This window comes from Pelmatolapia mariae, linkage group LG13 (assembly GCF_036321145.2).
Source record: "Pelmatolapia mariae isolate MD_Pm_ZW linkage group LG13, Pm_UMD_F_2, whole genome shotgun sequence".
In the NCBI taxonomy this organism is placed as follows: Eukaryota; Metazoa; Chordata; class Actinopteri; order Cichliformes; family Cichlidae; genus Pelmatolapia; species Pelmatolapia mariae.
In genome coordinates, this window is record NC_086238.1 from 25,361,252 (window position 1) to 25,380,992 (window position 19,741).

Below are 19,741 nucleotides of genomic sequence, written 5' to 3' on the forward strand. Positions count from 1 at the left end.
GGACAGAACTCCCTGCTTTAATCTACCAAGATGCTCTGTGTTATGTTGTCATGGCAATATGAAGTCAAATAAATACAAATATACAAAAATGCACATTTAAAGGAGGACAAGAAGACAGGCAATTGGAAGAGCTTTTGAAGCAGGAAAACTTTTCTGGATTTCTCTTAATTTAACTGGAAATTTTGCGAATACAAGTCAAGAAGGAAACAAGGAGGCAGCTGGTTGGATTATATCTGAGGACAGGACGCATGAAGGAGAAGCATGAGGAGAGAGAAAACAGCAGAGCGATGGTGCAGAGCCAATCATGGATCAAGTCGAAGAAGCAAGCATCAAAACTGTGAGTAAACATAACACACAAAGAGTTAAAAATTACTGTGCTGATTAAGGAAACATTAAATTTGGTTAGTTTGGGGTCTGCAGCTTCAGGTTTGTGGATTCAGTTGGTCTAAAAATTAAGGAAAGACAAAAAATGTTTCTTTTGAAAGGTTGTTGGAGGATTCTTACTGTAAGAAATATCTGGGTGTGCATCTGCTTTTATTTAAAAAGGTTGAATTTTATTTCGTCACATTGGAAAGGGAAAATTGGAGGATCGGGACAATAATGTGGCCAGATTTACTGTTTCCTTAATCAGAACAATAATTTTGATCTGAACTAGAAATTGTAAAATGGGTTATTTTCCTTCTTCTCTACTGATCATTGTGTTAAATGTTGAGTTACTTGTCAGTCTACATTAATGTTAATGGTACTTTTAAAAAATGCAGTTTATTCGTAATTTTGTAGAAAAAGGCTCTGCACCTGTCAAAAAAAACAAGTATCCACACCCCCAAAATCACTGTGGATCAGAGTAGCTAAGCCCTGGTTAACTGCAATTATATTACAGGAGATGAAAAATATTGGAATGATTGAAAGAAACAAAGATTGCTTTAGGGTTTGAAGATTTGACTTTCTTATTGAAAGAGACGAAAACTAATCTATGTGTGACACTGAGAAAAAAACTGAACGCTTAAAAGATCTGGAGGTCTGACTGTTGTTATACAAATGTGCAAACTTGTTTTAATGACATTAGAAAGAAAAATGGGATGTTTAAAAAGGTAATATATAAAATAGTTTCTATATTACTTGAAAAAATGATGTTGGTTAGCGCTGCTGTATTTGGAAAAATGCTGGGTCACCCCTGGTCTATACAGACAATAATCCCCTCACATATGTGATGAGTACTGCAAAGCTGAATGCAGTAGGCCACCGCTGGGTAGGTGAGCTGGCAGATTTCAGGTTTGATGTCAAATACAGGCCGGGGAAGGTGAACATCGATGCAGACTCATTCTCTCGGTTTCCACTTGACATTGACACCTACCTCACAAAGTGTACTGAAGAGCTGACGAGAGAGGCCATTCAGGCTACATGGGAGGGTTGTGAGTCTGCAAAGAGACAAGATGCTGCATATGTCGCTGCCCTGTGCCTAACATGCCCAGCCAGAGACACCTGTGAACATGTCACCATTGCAGCCTGTCACAGTGACCTGGTAAAATCCCAAAGGAAGGATCCCTCTATCAGTTAACTTATCAAACTGAAAGAAACAAAATCAGTAATAACTAATGATGGCAGAAGGAGAGCCAGTGGCCCTGTGAGAGAGCTTATGCACGAGTGGGGAAAGCTTCATATGGAAAATCAGCTGCAACATCGTACAGCGGCTCAGCGAAGGCAGCTTGTGCTGCCAGCACAATATCATCTCCTAGTGCTTAAACATCTCCATGATGACTTGGGTCACGCAGGGCAGAGAGGGTCATTCACTTGGCACGGGACCGTTTCTACTGGCCTTTTATGAAGAAGGACATTGAGGCGTATGTGACCAGAAAACACCCCTGCATTAAGCAAAAGAAACCAGTCAAACACATCAGTAACCCTACGAAACCAGTGACTGTGAAAACTCTGAAACAGCCAGAGTACAGTACTGGCTTAGAGTATCACCACAAGCTCAGCATCAAACACACACACACACACACACACACACACACACACACACACATATGAAGAGAGAGAGAGTATGCATAGTATGTAAACGGCTACTAAACAGACATCATAATTCGTCATACAATGAGAACAGGACAAATCAGCAATTGACACTGACTAATTAACATTATATTATTGTATATATTGTTTGGAGTTTAGTCTGCTACTGTTACTATTTTACCATTTCTTCTTGGAGGAACTGTAACCCACATAATTTCCTTAGGGATTAAGAAAGTATTCTGATTCTTAATGTTTTAGGATACATGACCTGCCATTATCCAATGACACATCTGCTTACCTGTATCTTTTGCTCGTTTCTCCTTGTAGGAGCCATAATTAAATGTATTGAATTTTAATGATCACTGGGTTTTCATTTGTTTGGTTGCTATGGTGATGTGTAACGGGAGTCACGTGGGTGGTAGCGGCGACATTAAGAGGGCGTTGTCAGTCTGTCTTTCACTGGTTTGATTTTGACAGAGAGGAGGGCTGGTAGTTTTTGTTGACCGCAGCACAACGAGTTTCCCCTTGTTGCATTAGAGCCTGTGATGTTTTAAGAGTTTGAATCGCGAGCCGATCACGTTTATTAAAGTACTTTTCAAGCACTTTAATAAACAAGCAAGCAATTCCACCTCTGGCATTATTGCGTAAAGTTGACAGCGCGTCAGGCAGGCTCAACGACTGTGGAAGTCGCTACACTCCTCTTCTTTTCTCTTTTTTTTTAAACTTTAAAAACGGGTTGTGTATGAGACTTTAAATCAACAAAATATAAAATATACATTTTAAATTGTTATTGATCCCTTTACCCCAAGTCCTAAAGTGTATATTTATTTGTGAAACTCTTAAATATTTATTGTTCGTTTACTTGCACTGCTGTAACTGGAGCCTCGTCGTCTCGTCTCTCTATATACTGGACTGTATGTAGCGGAGATGACAATAAAGTTTACTTTGACTTCAGCAGCGAGCAGACGCACCGAGGGCTCTCACGCTCACTTTTCGCGTATAGAATTTTGAAAAAACATCGGTGCAAATTATAAGTCTGTATCATAATGTCTGGTGTTTTCGTGTTGTTGGTTTGTTTTTATTTAGTTTTATTTTGCGAGTTGGTTATTAGATGCTGCTCCAGCCAGCCAGAGAATCCCCCGCCGCCCCGCCCTCTCCTCCCTGTGCCGCAAGCAGCAGGCGCACCTCGCAAACTGAGGGCGCCGTTACTCCCAGCTAATGGGCGATAGAAAACCGATCGGTGCCTATGCCATTCCCAATATGCGCTGGCATGATGTCGGGGCAGCATGAGTACAAGCATGTTTTGGGTTTTTTTTGCCGATGCCCCTGATGCCGCCCCCCACCACGATGCCGCCCCGGGCAACCGCCCGTGTCGCCCGTATCTAAAACCGCTACTGTTTATGTCATACAGCCTTGTCTCATGTATGCAGTATGCACTCAGCTTGAAGTCCTGGAACGAGACAGCTTGATATCGTATATGCATACAGATTGATGTCATATAGGCATACAGTATGATGTCATATAGGCATACAGTATGATGTCATATTTCACCACAAGCTCAGCATCAAACAGTGAATCTGAGAGCAACATATCAGCTGCAGAGGAATCCAGAGAGAGTCCAGAAAATAAATACACATTTTATATGTCAGAGCAACCCAGAGTTACCTCACCTGAAAGGGAAACTGAACAAGAACAAATTTCCTCTGTTCATTATCTCTCCTGTTTTACAGGATTGTAATCTGTGGTCACGCCCACTACAGCAAGGCCTGTAACATGAACAAATAAATACCACCAACAAGTGTCCCTAGGGGACTGGCGAGACTTTTAAGGCAAGTGATTACTTGCCAGGTTACCACATAGAATACCTAAGCTATTAACTAGCATCAATAAGTCAGTCACTAATATCCCTTGGCAGGTGATTAGCATCCCCTGGCCTAGTTACTGTCTAGTAACTAGTAACTATTTAACACCAATTCATATTATTTGTTAGATTCACTTTTCTTCTTACTTTAGTCAAAAGTCTGTTGACCTAAATATGTTCAAAGTTGCATCATCTTGATATTTACACCAGTGTTGTACAACTCTGAGTGCATTCTGCAACTGATGGGAGGGAAAGGACTCCTTAGCACGACCATTAGAAAAGCCCCTACAGCGCACAAGTAGTTTGGTGTTTAAGTGGCTCAGAGGATCAAGGACAGGAGCAGTGACAAAAGTTATCCTCTCATCACGGTGAATTGTGTGCGCCTTATACAACAGGACAGCAGGAGAGAGCTGGACCATTTTTGGTGCCTAGGTATTTTGTGCAGGCGAAGCAATGAAAAACTCACAACTGCATTTCTTAGTCTGACAGGACAGGATGATCACCCTGAGGCGCTTAAGAGAAGAAATCCAGACCCTTTAACGTTCAAGGAAATTGTGACACATTAGTACAAACAAATAATCGTTAATAAATCAATATCAGTGACTTAAAATCACAGGAGATGCAGGATGAGTTATCCAGATTCATTTAATAATTAACCAACAAATTTAGATTGTCCAATTAATGTTGCTACTAATTCCCTGATTGATACATTTCTTTACATTTGCCCATTTTTTTGTTGATTCAGAAATAATTCATTGATCAAATTAAACTCCAATTCCTGCAAGCTTTGGCAAAGCTGAGCATATTCGGTCTGTTGTGTATACAGTTGTGGCTCTAAATACAAACTGAAGTGGCAAAGTGCACAAAAGCAAACTTTGTACCACTGACAAAACATTAGACCACAACTGTATTCATAACTCAGGCTGACTCAGGCTCTGTTAGAGCTTCTGCTCTGTGACCCTGTTTTGCTTGGCATCAATAAGTCATTTGAGCCAGGGATGATTCTGAAGTTCCTCTAGGGTGAGGCGGTCTTCATGGTTCTGACAGTAACAACCCAACAGAAAACACTTGCAGTCTGTTCAGAAATACAACAGAGGGGTTTGAGTTTATCACGTTGGTGTTTATATAAGTCTGCGTGTGCATTAGTGATACAGATAAAGACAGATAACACCGAAAACAGAATTTTCAAACCTTGTAATGCGACAGGTTAAAGAATTAACATTCAGCTTACCCTCTGAAATGTCAGTGTGCATCTCAGATGTGTTGTTGTCATCAGGGATGATGTGACGTACCAGCCAATCCATCACCGCACCCAGCTGCAAAACTGTGACGCAATCTGCTGTGGTGGCATTAAAGTCCTGCCAGTTTACAGCGGCTGATTTGGTCCCTAAAATCCAGAGAGTAATTATTCATGGTAAGGAATTCATGTGGACACTAAGCGTGTGGGCAGGCAAGGACATTTAAACAGTGAGGCTGACGACCTACCATTTCTTCGTGTGACTGCTTCTGCTCTAAAAGGGACTCCAATGCCAAAATCGATGAATTTGACACATAGAAATGCTGGATGATCAGGCGATGTGTCAAACACAATATTGTCTGGCTTAATGTCTCGATGGAAGACACCCTTGGATTGCATTTCAGCGGCTGCATGTACCAGCTGTCTCATTATGACCTGACAGACAAATGAAAAATACGTTCAAATAATCAGATTTACATTATCCATTAAAGATTGCCACTAGAAGAATTGTAAAGTGCACACATAAGAAGCCATACTGGGAAATTGTCTTCTCTGCGTTTTCCAAAGAAGACAGTCCCAAAGCCTCCTTCACCCAGCTTATCCTGCTCTTCGTATTTTTCTTCAAAGTCCTCTACAGAGAGACAAAACAAACACAGGGGTTGTGATTAGTTGTATGTAGGAAAGCTGACTTTGCCTCAATGTACACATTCATACAGTCTTTGTTAGAAGCTTCCTAGTGATTAGCAGATGGATACCAGCTAAACTCTGAGAGCTTGGGAAAGAGGCTCTATCACTGCAGGTGTGGTGTGAACTTACCTATGTACTTCTTACCTTTAGTGTGACTTTTGTATGTGCTGTGTGTATCTGACTCGTAGACGGAGCAGCTGGCCTCCTCCTGTGAGCTTGATGTCTTGCTCTTTTTACTGCGTGGTTGTTTTGTTCCATCGCTGCTTGACTTTCCTTTGCTGCTCTTCTTTCTGAAAGCAGCTGCAAAAACCAAAACCAATTAGACCTCTGAACTCCACACAGGCCTACAGATGATCAATAACTGTAAAACAAAAAATCTCTGAATGTCTCACTTACACTTCTCCAAGACAAGATGGCTGAGGCCTGGGGTTGGACTTTTGCTGTCCTTGCTTCTTTTGGAAGCTTTTTCCAGTCTTTCTGTGGCACAATCTTTGCGTTTGGAGCTCTTGATTCGCCCATCTGACGTCCTGTCCTCTATCCTGAGGAACCAGGGATCAGTGTGGCGGTCTGCAGTTTGTACAAAGATCACTTGGTTACTACTGAATCAAAACACCTGAAGTAAAAGCCCCAAATTAAGATGAATTTAACAGGTAAAGGAGACTTTACTCACCTAGATATTTACGCACACCCACAGCACGTGGTGTGGTAAAGGTCGGCCAAGATTTTGACCACATGTCAGAAACTGGTTCAAACTTGTACTAAACTCACTTGAACTCTGACTTTGTCTGCACTTAGAACTATCACAAGACATTAAAACAAAACATCGGGCATTGATGACATCACAGCAATCTAACATTCTAATCTATGCAAACTGTCTCCAAGGCTACATAATATCAAATGAAATCATAGCAAAGGAGTAAAAAGCAGGATCAGTCTTAGGGTGTATGTTACATGTTTGCCAGTTTGGATGAGTGAGTGCAATACTTCATCGGCCTGTGTTGTAGCAAGCTGTTGAACCTGCTGAGAAACTTTTCTTTGTCCACTCTGCCCCAAACTTCACATGCTCCATAAAAGTGGAGGCCTAGAGACCTCTGCATAGTTATTGCAATTAGCATTAGGTTATCAGTATCATCTGATATACAGTGGCTTGCAAAAGTATTCGGCCCCCTTGAACTTTTCCACATTTTGTCACATTACAGCCACAAACATGAATCAGTTTTATTGGAATTCCACGTGAAAGACCAATACAAAGTGGTGTACACTTGAGAAGTGGAACGAAAATCATACATGATACCAAACATTTTTTACAAATAAATAACTGCAAAGTGGGGACACCTGGCTGGAGATGCTCACTCAAGGACAACACCATACCATCCAAATGGCAACCCATTTCCAGCTGAGCCATTTAATTGGATATTTCTTCAAATGCTAAGGACACTGGAGGAGAAGGCAAAGAGCAGCTGGAAAGAGCATCTGCCTCAGATAGTACATGCATACAACTGCACCAGGCATGAGGCAACAGGCTTTTCACCCCACTACCTCTTGTATGGTCGACACCCCCGTCTCCTAGTAGACTTAATTTTTGGCCTGTTAGCCAGATATCCGACTGAAAGACCTCAGAGCTATGCCAGATTTGCGTCTCTACTGTGATGTCAAATATCAATACCAGAATGTGTGTCGATGTATGTGCATTCATTTGTGCATGCGTGGAGATCTGAGGTTGGCTGGTAGGGTGGACCTCTGTGCATAATCACAAGTGTGTGCAAACATTTCCATGATTGGATTTCTTGGAATTTGGTTTCTTTGGGGGATTTTTTCAAGTTTTTGTAATGTGACAGGTTAAAGAATTAACATTCAGCTTCCCCTCTGAAATGTCAGTGTGCATCTCAGATGTGTTGTTGTCATCAGGGATGATGTGACGTACCAGCCAATCCATCACCGCACCCAGCTGCAAAACTGTGACGCAGTCTGCTGTGGTGGCATTAAAGTCCTGCCAGTTTACAGCGGCTGATTTGGTCCCTAAAATCCAGAGAGTAATTATTCATGGTAAGGAATTCATGTGGACACTAAGCGTGTGGGCAGGCAAGGACATTTAAACAGTGAGGCTGACGGCCTACCATTTCTTCGTGTGACTGCTTCTGCTCTAAAAGGGACTCCAATGCCAAAATCGATGAATTTGACACATAGAAATGCTGGATGATCAGGCGATGTGTCAAACACAATATTGTCTGGCTTAATGTCTCGATGGAAGACACCCTTGGATTGCATTTCAGCGGCTGCATGTACCAGCTGTCTCATTATGACCTGACAGACAAATGAAAAATACGTTCAAATAATCAGATTTACATTATCCATTAAAGATTGCCACTAGAAGAATTGTAAAGTGCACACATAAGAAGCCATACTGGGAAATTGTCTTCTCTGCGTTTTCCAAAGAAGACAGTCCCAAAGCCTCCTTCACCCAGCTTATCCTGCTCTTCGTATTTTTCTTCAAAGTCCTCTACAGAGAGACACAACTAACACAGGGGTTGTGATTAGTTGTATGTAGGAAAGCTGACTTTGCCTCAATGTACACATTCATACAGTCTTTGTTAGAAGCTTCCTAGTGATTAGCAGATGGATACCAGCTAAACTCTGAGAGCTTGGGAAAGAGGCTCTATCACTGCAGGTGTGGTGTGAACTTACCTATGTACTTCTTACCTTTAGTGTGACTTTTGTATGTGCTGTGTGTATCTGACTCGTAGACGGAGCAGCTGGCCTCCTCCTGTGAGCTTGATGTCTTGCTCTTTTTACTGCGTGGTTGTTTTGTTCCATCGCTGCTTGACTTTCCTTTGCTGCTCTTCTTTCTGAAAGCAGCTGCAAAAACCAAAACCAATTAGACCTCTGAACTCCACGCAGGCCTACAGATGATCAATAACTGTAAAACAAAAAATCTCTGAATGTCTCACTTACACTTCTCCAAGACAAGATGGCTGAGGCCTGGGGTTGGACTTTTGCTGTCCTTGCTTCTTTTGGAAGCTTTTTCCAGTCTTTCTGTGGCACAATCTTTGCGTTTGGAGCTCTTGATTCGCCCATCTGACGTCCTGTCCTCTATCCTGAGGAACCAGGGATCAGTGTGGCGGTCTGCAGTTTGTACAAAGATCACTTGGTTACTACTGAATCAAAACACCTGAAGTAAAAGCCCCAAATTAAGATGAATTTAACAGGTAAAGGAGACTTTACTCACCTAGATATTTACGCACACCCACAGCACGTGGTGTGGTAAAGGTCGGCCAAGATTTTGACCACATGTCAGAAACTGGTTCAAAATTGTACTAAACTCACTTGAACTCTGACTTTGTCTGCACTTAGAACTATCACAAGACATTAAAACAAAACATCGGGCATTGATGACATCACAGCAATCTAACATTCTAATCTATGCAAACTGTCTCCAAGGCTACATAATATCAAATGAAATCATAGCAAAGGAGTAAAAAGCAGGATCAGTCTTAGGGTGTATGTTACATGTTTGCCAGTTTGGATGAGTGAGTGCAATACTTCATCGGCCTGTGTTGTAGCAAGCTGTTGAACCTGCTGAGAAACTTTTCTTTGTCCACTCTGCCCCAAACTTCACATGCTCCATAAAAGTGGAGGCCTAGAGACCTCTGCATAGTTATTGCAATTAGCATTAGGTTATCAGTATCATCTGATATATATGACATTTACAGTACAGTACTCACACATGACATAGGAGGGAAGAAATATGAACTTTTTGACATAAATTTGATCATATGAAATTGGATTTTTTTAAAATATGAAATAATGTAACTTTTTCCTTCCGTCATACTTCAGAAATGTAATATCTTAAGTTTTGAACATTTTTAAACATTTAAGTTTGCTCCTACATGGATGTGCTCCACAATCATTGGTCAGTCATGTAAAAATCCATTATCAGTGGAAAACAAACGTGATCCTCTACTAGAGGCGATTGTGTAATACCTTTTAGACATAACACTAAGCAAACAGTTATTATCAGTTAAAGGTAGTGAGATTTGGAGTGATACATGACACATGATGGAATAAGACACGCAGGCTTAATGCACATAAGTCTGCACACATCTAGACATTAACAGATACACACACATGGCCACCCTTTATATCGGTGGACCTCCCCCAGGCCACACTGCCCTCCCCTTCTCAGAGAAACCCTCAACAGAAGAGTTGAGAAACACAAAACTTGTGAGATCTGAATGTTCTGGTGAGTCTCCATCTGTTACAGGTGGGTGCTGCCTGGACTGTCTCAAGACAGACCAGACCAGGTGCACCACAGACACTTCAAACCTCATCTCAGGACAAAAACCAAAAGAACAACATAAAAAATGAGAAAACTTGCCTTAGAAACATGCCGGGATACAGGAGACGGCAGCACTGCAGAGGTGAGGACACGCATCTGTTTGAAATAAACAAAACAATAAGCACAGTTATACATACACACACACACACTCCCAAAAACTAGCCAGCCCTCATGAGGAGGTTGCGACGCCCTCCAGGTGCGGGAAAGAAAGCAGGAAAAACCGGGAGTGGGCCGCCTCACCGCTCTTAACATTGGTGGACCGCCCCAAAGAAATCCAAACATGGAAATGCTTGCACACACATGTGATTATGCATAGAGGTCCATCCTACCAGCCAACATCAGATCTCCACGCATGCACACATGAATGCACATACATTTACACACATCCAGAGATAAACTCCCCCAAAGAAACCAAATTCCCAGAAATTAAAACATGGAAATGTTTGCACACACTTGTGATTATGCGTAGACGTCCACCCTACCAGCAAACCTCAGGACTCCACGCAGGCACACATGAATGCACATACATTTACACACATCCAGAGATAAACTCCCCAAAAGAAATCCGAACATGGAAATTTTGCGCACACTGCACACACATTCAGAGTTCTGAATGTACTGGTGAGTCTCCACCTGTTACAGGTGGGTGCAACCTGGACTGTCTCAAGACAGACGAGACCAGATCCACCAAAGAAACTGCAGATGTGCATCTTTTTGAAATATATAACACAATAAACACAGTCGTGCAGACACATACACTCACACAGGCTGCGAAAGCCTAGCCAGCCCTCGTGATGGTGTGGCACCACCCCTCAGGCGTGTGAAAGAAAGCAGAAAAAACCCAGACTGGGCCGCCTGGCCACCCATTATAAAGGTGGACCTCCTCCGGAGAGAAACCCTTTATAGAAGAGTTGAGAAAGACAAAATTTGTGAGGTCTGAATGTTCTGGTGAGTCTCCACCTGCTGCAGGTGAGTGCAGCCTGGACTGTCTCGAGACAGACCAGATCAGCTGCACCACAGACACTTCATACCTCATCTCAGGAGAAAAACTGAAAGAGCAACATAAAAAAGGAGAAAACCGACCTCAGAAACATGACCAACATCTGTTTGATTAGACTAACAAATAATGGTTGGCCATTTTCAGGTCCTCGCCTAACCTTCAGTCGATGTTCGAGGTCATCGAAACGCTTAGGTTTTATATCGACTTTCCTTGGACTGATAATCTGTCTCGTATTGAAATTGTTCTTTGGTCAGTTTTGCCTGTTGCAGAATTTCAGGGTCGCTCTTGTTGACTTTAATAGCCACGATCTGTCTGTTTGCTCTGTGAATTGGTTAGAAACAAAACTGAACTTGTTTTGGTTTCTGTCCTAAAATGTTCTCAAAACGTCTCGAAAGGGTTTGGGTTGGTGTCAGGTCAACGTCCGTTATGCCATAAAGTATAATAGGTGAGCGCTGGTATTTATGGGTTTTGGGATCAAAGCAAAGCTACCAGTCATACAGGATCAAAGCAAAGTTACCGCATCACAAGGGATCAAAGTGATTCTAATGTATGCGCAGGCGCACACACACATGTTTGTTTGTGTAATATTGTTCACACTGAATTTGACCGTAGGAAATTTAATATGAGTCAATCAAAGAAAATGTTAGTTTTGAAGAATTTTGAAATTACGAAACTGACAATTACGAGAATTGTTTTTTTTTTCTTTTGCATAACATGTCGAGCTTTTCTGTATATAGTCATTTCGTACAAGAAATTGATGAAAATGTTCTATTTTATTTTAACAATCATCAACTTCATATGCAGGTTTCGTACGGGTGCTTGAAATCCTTGAACAATCTTGGATTTTAATATTGTAGTGCTTCTATTTGGGATTTTGTGCTTAAAACGTCTTGAAACTGTATTTCATTCACCACAAATAACTATCTGATTGAATAGTTTTCTTATCAGATAGAGAAATAAAAAGTCTAAAAGCAACATTTCTCTGCCTGGGCTGCCTTGTAGCTCTGCACGTCAGTCTGTTTCAATTTGTGACCCCCCACCCCCTCCCCGAACAGTCGGGGGTGAGTGCACTAACGTGCCTGGAGGCCGTTTTAATGAGTGTTTGCTGGAAAACCAAAAATACAAGAAGGATTTGTACGTTTTCACAATGGGGGAGTTTGCGTAAGTCCTAGTAAATCATTTTCTCGAGTGTGTACGTTACACATGCTAATTTTTAAAATCGTTTTTATTATTTTGCTAGCTAGCAAACTCGCGGGATAAATGATTGAAATGCACTCAGTGTGATGCAATACGGTGCCGCTATTATAACAGTTAGTTATTGCAGGGTAATTTATGGAATATGCTGTGAATTTAACCAAGATTACACAGCAGTAGCAGTAATGCGAGTTACTTCTCCAAAGTGAAAGCTTTAAACGTTAGCCCGATGCTTAACTAGCCAACTTAAGGCTTTCTGATTGAAGGCTAAAAGCGGCGTTGTCACCAAGTAAACAGAATATTGATTATATTTTTGTGTATTGCTGCAGTTTTTTCAAGTATTAACTTGGTGCTTTTGGCAACCTTAGGGGGAAATAATGGTAATATGACTGATCCATATGGACACAAAGAATATAGACTTTTTTGTGCTACCGAAGTTTCGTGGCTTTCATTCAAAATCTGTTTATCGTTAAACAACTTAAACATTATAATGGCTTCAAACTCACATTGAGGCCTGTGGGGCACTATCAGCCACTGAAACAGTAGACAAATGAATATTTCATACCTGAAGGCTGCCTGTTTATCTAAGGGAGATGAACAATACATTATAATTGTATATAATAATATCACAGATGATAGATTAAATAGGTTTTTGATAGATGCTTGTGCATTCTTAAAGTCTTATATGTTGAATTGAACTGAGTATGTCATCTGTTCAAAGCCTCTCCCAGTCAGTGCTGTTCTCTATGCCTGTCTTACTCTACATGATATTTTTTAACATCAGCATGCTAAAGGACTTGTTTGGAAGAGACTGCTATTTTATATGCTAAAATATGTTTTTCTTCTGGGCCAAGTTGGTGAAAACACTTTATTATCCTCTAATAGATTTTGTAAATGCTTGGTGATGGTAGTACCCAAAACTAGCTGCATCAGGTACTTCCCTGTGTATTTGGAGAGGATCAGAAGTCCCAGGAATAAAAAAAGCCCCCAAAACAAAAACGGCAACTAATTATTTATCTGCACAGCCGTACAAGTGGCTGACTGCTAGTTTGGTCCTCTGAGGCCGTGTCCTAGTCAGAGTGTCTCGCTAGATTTCTCTCTCTTCTGTTAATTGAGCGTTTTTTGTTTGTTTGTTTTGTTGCAGTTCTGGGTAATAAGTTAAATTAATAAAATAAATATTGTAATTGCATTTCTGTTTGTTCTGTACTTGCTAACTGTCAATTCAGAAGAAAATGTAGCTGCTGTCTTCCTGTTGCTGTTTGCCAACAAACTCAGTTCCTTTGCCCGATAATTTACTTTAAAAAAATGCCTACATGTATATTTATAAGCTGAGTTATTATATAGCTGAATAATTATATCTTTCAATTCATAACTAATAATGTTTTATTTTAAATTTGTGTCTGTGTCTTTTAGCTTCTTCTGCTTATTATTGTTATCCATCCATTTTCTTCTGCTTATCAAGGACTGGTTTACCCGGGCAGCAGCCTAAGCAGAGAAGCCCACATCTCCCTCTCCCCAGCCACCTCCTCCACTTCTTCTGGGATAACACCAAGACATCCTCAGGCCAGCTGAGAGATATAGCCTCTCCAGAGTGTCCTGGGTCTGCCCTGGGGCCTCTTTCTCCTTTTCTCATCAGCCTCTCTTCAACGTGAAGGAATAGCAGTTCTACTCTGAGCCCCTTTTGAGTAGCTGAACTCCTCAGCCTGTCTTTAAGGGAGAGGCAACACCCTTAGAGAAAGCTCATTTTTTTTCATCTGTCAGTCCTCTGCTCACCTGTCCCCAAACTCCTAAACGAGACCCAGAGAAGATTAAACTCCTCCGCTTGATGCTGCAAGTCATTGTTTTTTCTTGTCTTTTTCTCAACATTTTCCGATAATTCTAAAAATATATGTACAACAGTTTGTTTGTACAGTCAGCATTTGTATATATACAGCAGTATTCTCAAACAAGCAATAGTGAACGCACCTGTGTGAGGCAAATTCCACAATCACAGTTCAATCAGTCCCCCCACCCTGACACTTTTTTCCGCTTTAAGTGAGGAAATGGAATTAAATCTGGACACATCTTTATCTTTTTTGGACATATCAACATATCTTTTTACGGTTAAGAGAATATGGTCATCAGATTGGAGAAGCTGAACAATCAGAGCTGTTATAATGATATTTAAGGTGTGTTGACTGGTTCATAATGTCAGCTCATGTCAGAAAACATCCCATGCTAAAAGTTGCCACTAGCTGCTGGTTGATGGTGAATTTATTGTGTATTTTCCACAGTCTGTACAGATGAAGAGTAGCAGAGCTGGAGATGAGGCAGGAGGAAGTGTTGACTCAATTCAATTTCAGTTTATTTATATAGCGTTAATCACAACAACAGTCACCTCAAGACACTTTATACTGCAAGGTGGAGGCCCTATTGTAATACAGAGAAAACTAAATGATCAAAAAAAACCCTTTTGAGTGAGCACTTGGTGACTGTGGGAAGGAAAAACACCATTTTAACTGGAAGAAACTTCCAGCAGAACCAGGTATAGGGAGGGGCAGCCTCTGAGGACTGGTTGGGGTTGAGGGGAGGGAGAAAGGACAAAGGACACGCTGTGGAAGAGAGCCACTCTATGAGCTGTTCATTCAGTTTGTGGTTTAGCTTGACTCCATGACGTTTCGAACTAATGCTTTGCTCAATTAATGTTGCAATGAATTATGGGTGGATTTTACTGATATTCTATCTTTATGTTGTCACCAAACAGATCTACAGATTTGGGATAAGCTACAGGCTCCTCCACCCCTGCTGGCTCTTCTGTCCTGCCCAGGTTGGCGCTCCTGGTGCCCCCTCGTCAGGTCCAGCAGTCCTACCGTCCATCCAACAGCTCCTTCTCCCCTCTTACAGCCTCTATGGGAGCTCCATCTGTGGTGGCTACAGGCCTTACAGCTACAGCTATGGTGGCGGCTATGGTGGTGGCTACAGCCTGGGAGGATACAGACACACACCTCACCTTGAAGACGTCCCCCCCAGCAGGTTTGTGCAGCAGGTGGAAGAGATGGAACAGCAAGCACTTACATATTCACATGAGTACATTTTGTTGTTTTGAGAGGTGTACTCAACACAGGACAGTGGCTGCAGGTGCTAATTGTTTTGAGTTAAAGTAATTAAGGCTGCTGTTGTAAAGTTTGATAATAGAATCTGAACCTGGTAATGTTCAGGGCTGCAGTACACGTGTAAAGATGAGTCTGCTTGTATGACATCATATGTGCCTTTGTGTAACTCTGTGGCAAATAAATTGGGTACCATAGCTCCATATGCCATTAGTTACTTTACAAGTGTAAGGAAAAGCAGAAGGACTTGTTTTTGGTTAAGACCAGTTAAAATTATGAATGTCGTTAATTCAGTTTCCTTGCTTGGTTTAGACACTAACTGGGCGAGCGAGGAGGACGACCACGTGGTGGCCAGAGGAGAATATGACTTGACAGCTGCTTCTCAGGAGGAGCTTTCTATGCGAGCTGGAGAGATGCTCAACCTCGCTCCTAAAGGTGATGAGCTTTTTACTGGCTGCGGGACATTTGATTCTGAGTGCTTTGACCCAAAACCTTCTATTTTTGTTTTCCTTATCTTACAACTAACAGATGAGGGCTCTTCTTTTGTGTGAGCGTGCCCCATGTTTACATCTATCACAGTGTTTTCCTCTCCCTCGTGTTTAGAGCTACAGCCCCGTGTGCGTGGCTGGCTCCTGGCCAGTGTGGACGGTGAGACCACATGCTCGTCCCAGCCAACTACGTTAAGATCCTCAGCAAGAGAAGAGACCGCCGGGCCACAGATATGAGAGGCTCGCTCAGGCCCAGCAGGCAAACACGCAGGCACCCCAAACAACCTCGTCTGCACAAATACCCTAATCTGTGCCTCTCCTGCAGCCCATAAACGTACAGCATCTACCCACATCATGTACAGTACTTGAATGATCCATCTCGTCTTTCAGCTCAGTCTCGTCAGATTCATTAGGCTCAGCTGTGTCCCCCTCCTGTGTGCAGTTTCCTCGTTTCCCTCTGTGTGTATTTATAGTAGTGATGGCCAAACAAAGCTTTCTGAAGCATTGAAGCTTGTGTTGAAAAACGATTCATTACTGGAAGCTTTTTAACACAGTCCTCTCTGGTGACATCTGGTGGTCAAAAATATGAAGAGCAGCTTGAATCTACAAAAAAACTGAACTGCGTCATTATGATTGCCCACTCTACACAGTGGAATTCACAATTCACAATTGGACATCACTGATCACGTGACTGTGGCCAAACGAATCAAGCATCGACAGAGTGCTTCTGAAGCGGTGTGTTGGTGTTTTTTGACACACGCGCCGGAGCGTCAGCTTCAAGCGGGCCCTCACTAATTTATAGCATTTGTCCTCTTGTGTGTGTTACTGGTCCGTCTGTGCTCCTCCATGCTGTTTTTCCTGCTTGTCATCCTTCGTGTTTTAACTCCATTCCCTCGTGTCCAGGTTTGTTATTTGGTTCTCAGCTTTCCCAGTTTAGGTTTTCTTAGTTTTGTTTCTCGCCTCCCTCGCCTTTGTTTGTATGTCACTCTCCATGAATAAAGCTCACTCACATCAGCAGTGCCTGCATCTTGGGTCCTCCATTCATATCTCAACATGCAAACCCTGACATTTATGGTGTAGTTACATACTACTAGGAAGTGCTGACAAAATATGAAATTATGATGCTATTTATATAGAGGCACAATACCAACACAGAACAGCGGGGACACAGAACCAAAACCTAAGAACTAACAAAGACACATCAAGAAATCAAAGATTAATAAAACAAAACAGAAAACACTGGGCCATCGACCCAGGACCGTGACATTCAGTTTCTCAAGGAATAATCAAAGCAAACATTTTTTTCTTTTTATGAATAAGAGATTTCCTTTTTTGGGTTACATGATGGTGTAAGTTCCAGCACAGCTCATTTAGTTTGCAGAAGTGCTCCGAGGCCCCTATGAAACATAATTGAAAGAATCTAATAAATTAGAGGGTGCAATAGCTGTAGTATGACTTTTTGTCCTCATGCTGCATGACGACTTTACTTTTTTTTGTTTTTTTGGTGGGAGGAAGTTGACATCTCAGTCCATTGTGACGTGCAGATCTTTGACTGGCTTATGAACTCCGTCAGGAGGAACTCTGCAGGAGAGGGAAACAAGGACAAACAAACCCGGCTTGGTAAAAAGGAACAAGAACAGAAAAAAATCAACATTATTACCCATCCCTGATCTGTCATTTACACCACCTGTGGCGCTTGATTTATTGGTCACTAAACGTGGTGTGTGTTTGGTGCGTCACTGGCTGCGTGTTCTGTGTTATTTGTCGGTGGTGGGGTTTGGGCATTGATATTTGAAATCACAGCAGAGAGACTGGATGTGATGTCAGAACCCTCTAAATCTTGTAATTTACAGATATTTAATTCCAAATGATTTGACTGCATCGTTGTGTCTTTGAGTTATGACCCAAACTATCTATCAACTTTGTGAATAAATTCACGTCCCCCTGTGACTCATAATTACACCACAGTTCAGATGGCATGAATGAGTCATGAGGTCACACCAACAGTGACAACATCAGCAGTGACATCACTAAAGTTGCCAGGTGAGTCCATAAATAGAACCCGTGACGTGGAGCAGGTACCGCCGTTTGGACAATGCCACGACGCAGGTATAGACGCAAACATGCGAGGTCTTCTCGCCCCGTTCGCAGACGCAGGAGACCCCACAAGGCCTCCGGTGTCCGCAGACGTGGGAGAAGATACCGTCGCAGACATTAGACAATCTCAATAAACATGTAGGATGAACATCAAAACTGTGGTCCAATCAAGTTTTTTTTAGATAAGATATGTTGTTGTTGTTGTTTTGTGTGTGTTTGTTATCAATGTTGTGAAAAAAGTTAAGCTTAGTAAGCCATGAAGCACTGATTACTCGTAGGAAAAGCACCAATAGGAGACAGAACAGGCTGCATACTAATTAGAAGGTGTTATTATTCAGTCTGTACATCGAATAGAAGGCACTAACCACAAGGTGATCTTCAATGCATCTCTGTGTGAATGCGAACGGCGCGAGAAGACCCCCACTAACTGCATGTCTTTAGACTGTGGGAGGAAGCTGGAGAGAACATGCAGACTCCACACAAAGACCCCGGCCTGATGAGGTTAGGGTCCTGAGTTCGATACCCTAAACTGAACGCAGGACAGAGGAAGGGATGGGTGATGTTCATGTGTGCCCAGGTGTATGATGTGGCTCTTTGTCTGTGACTGGTTGGCTGCCCCAGCCCTGGCCCTTCATGTATTTCAGTAAAGTCTTTTTCTCCCGTCTCCTCCTCTTGTTTACATGTTTTGTAAACATGTTTTGTGACCCATTCCTTCTGTCATGTGTGTTTCCCCCCCAGCCTTCATGTTCTATTTATGCTTAGTTATGTCCATGTCTCATCTCCAGTCCCCTTTTCCCTCTGTATGTATTCACAGTGTACGTGTTCCTCGTCGGTTCGTCATGTTCAGTCATGTTAAGTCTGCGTGTCTTATTCCTAGCACGGGGCGCCCACAGAAACGCAAAGCAGGAGATGAAGCATAGCTGAATATGTTTCCAAACCAACTTCATTGTAAGCCAAAGACTAGAAAATATGGTGACGCATATCTTCCCTTTGGCTTCACCTGCACAAGTGCCAAGGTAGGTCTCCCCTGCAGAATTGGTTTTCCCTTTGTCGGGAGCACGCGCTGGGCTCTCCAAATCACGGACAAACAGTATCCCACATTTTTGATTTTTAGTTCACAAACACTTGTTGTAATGACTAACTACTCCTGAGATTTTGGAGATGTTAGCTCTTTATACAGTAAAGTTACAGCGGGATAAAAATAATATCAGGCTGATCCTGCCACGATTTGTTCCCCTGGTTCAAATCACAGACAAACAGTATCCCACAGCTGTTTATGTTTTTAAACCCATTTTGCACAGAGAGGCATTTTTTGAAAAATGTATTGATCGCAATGTTGAATATTATTACACAGGAAAAAAAACAACTACATGTAAAATAATCACACCGTGACACCTCTGCCTTTGTAAATGGAGGGACAGTAACTGCGTGTAAAAACTGCAGATAGTCAGATTAACAGTATTTCGTCTCTATCTGCCATTCTGCAATTCATCTCATGTAAACAATAACATGGCGCACAGCGTGACGTGAAAAAAGGCACAAACCTTTGACGTTGCGTGACGAACTCTGTATTCCTCGTCCACACGTAAACGCAAAAAAGGAGTTTTAAAAAATCTCTGTTTTCGGTGATTCGAAACGCTGTTTACGTGTGGACGTAGCATAAAAGAGTTAATAGTTTATTTTATTACTGCCTGTAATTTATTGCAGATTACATTTTTCTTGTAAAACAAAGGGGGGCCCAG

The 19,741-nt window shown here is 42.0% G+C and overlaps 1 protein-coding gene across 2 annotated transcripts in view; it reads left to right on the forward strand.

Moving 5' to 3' along the window:
- Nucleotides 1-16,916, forward strand: part of LOC134639735 (peroxisomal membrane protein PEX13-like) — a 42,008-nt gene extending 25,092 nt beyond the window's left edge. For both annotated transcript variants that reach the window (XR_010095384.1, XM_065471860.1), the window contains 3 exons: nt 15,069-15,337; nt 15,727-15,849; nt 16,018-16,916. Coding sequence is in view for 1 of the 2 variants with exons in the window: in XM_065471860.1 (XP_065327932.1) it covers nt 15,214-15,337; nt 15,727-15,849; nt 16,018-16,139 (369 nt within the window). In the remaining variant the exon portion in view is untranslated. The remainder of the gene's footprint in view (nt 1-15,068; nt 15,338-15,726; nt 15,850-16,017) is intronic.
- Nucleotides 16,917-19,741: the final 2,825 nt, after the last annotated feature.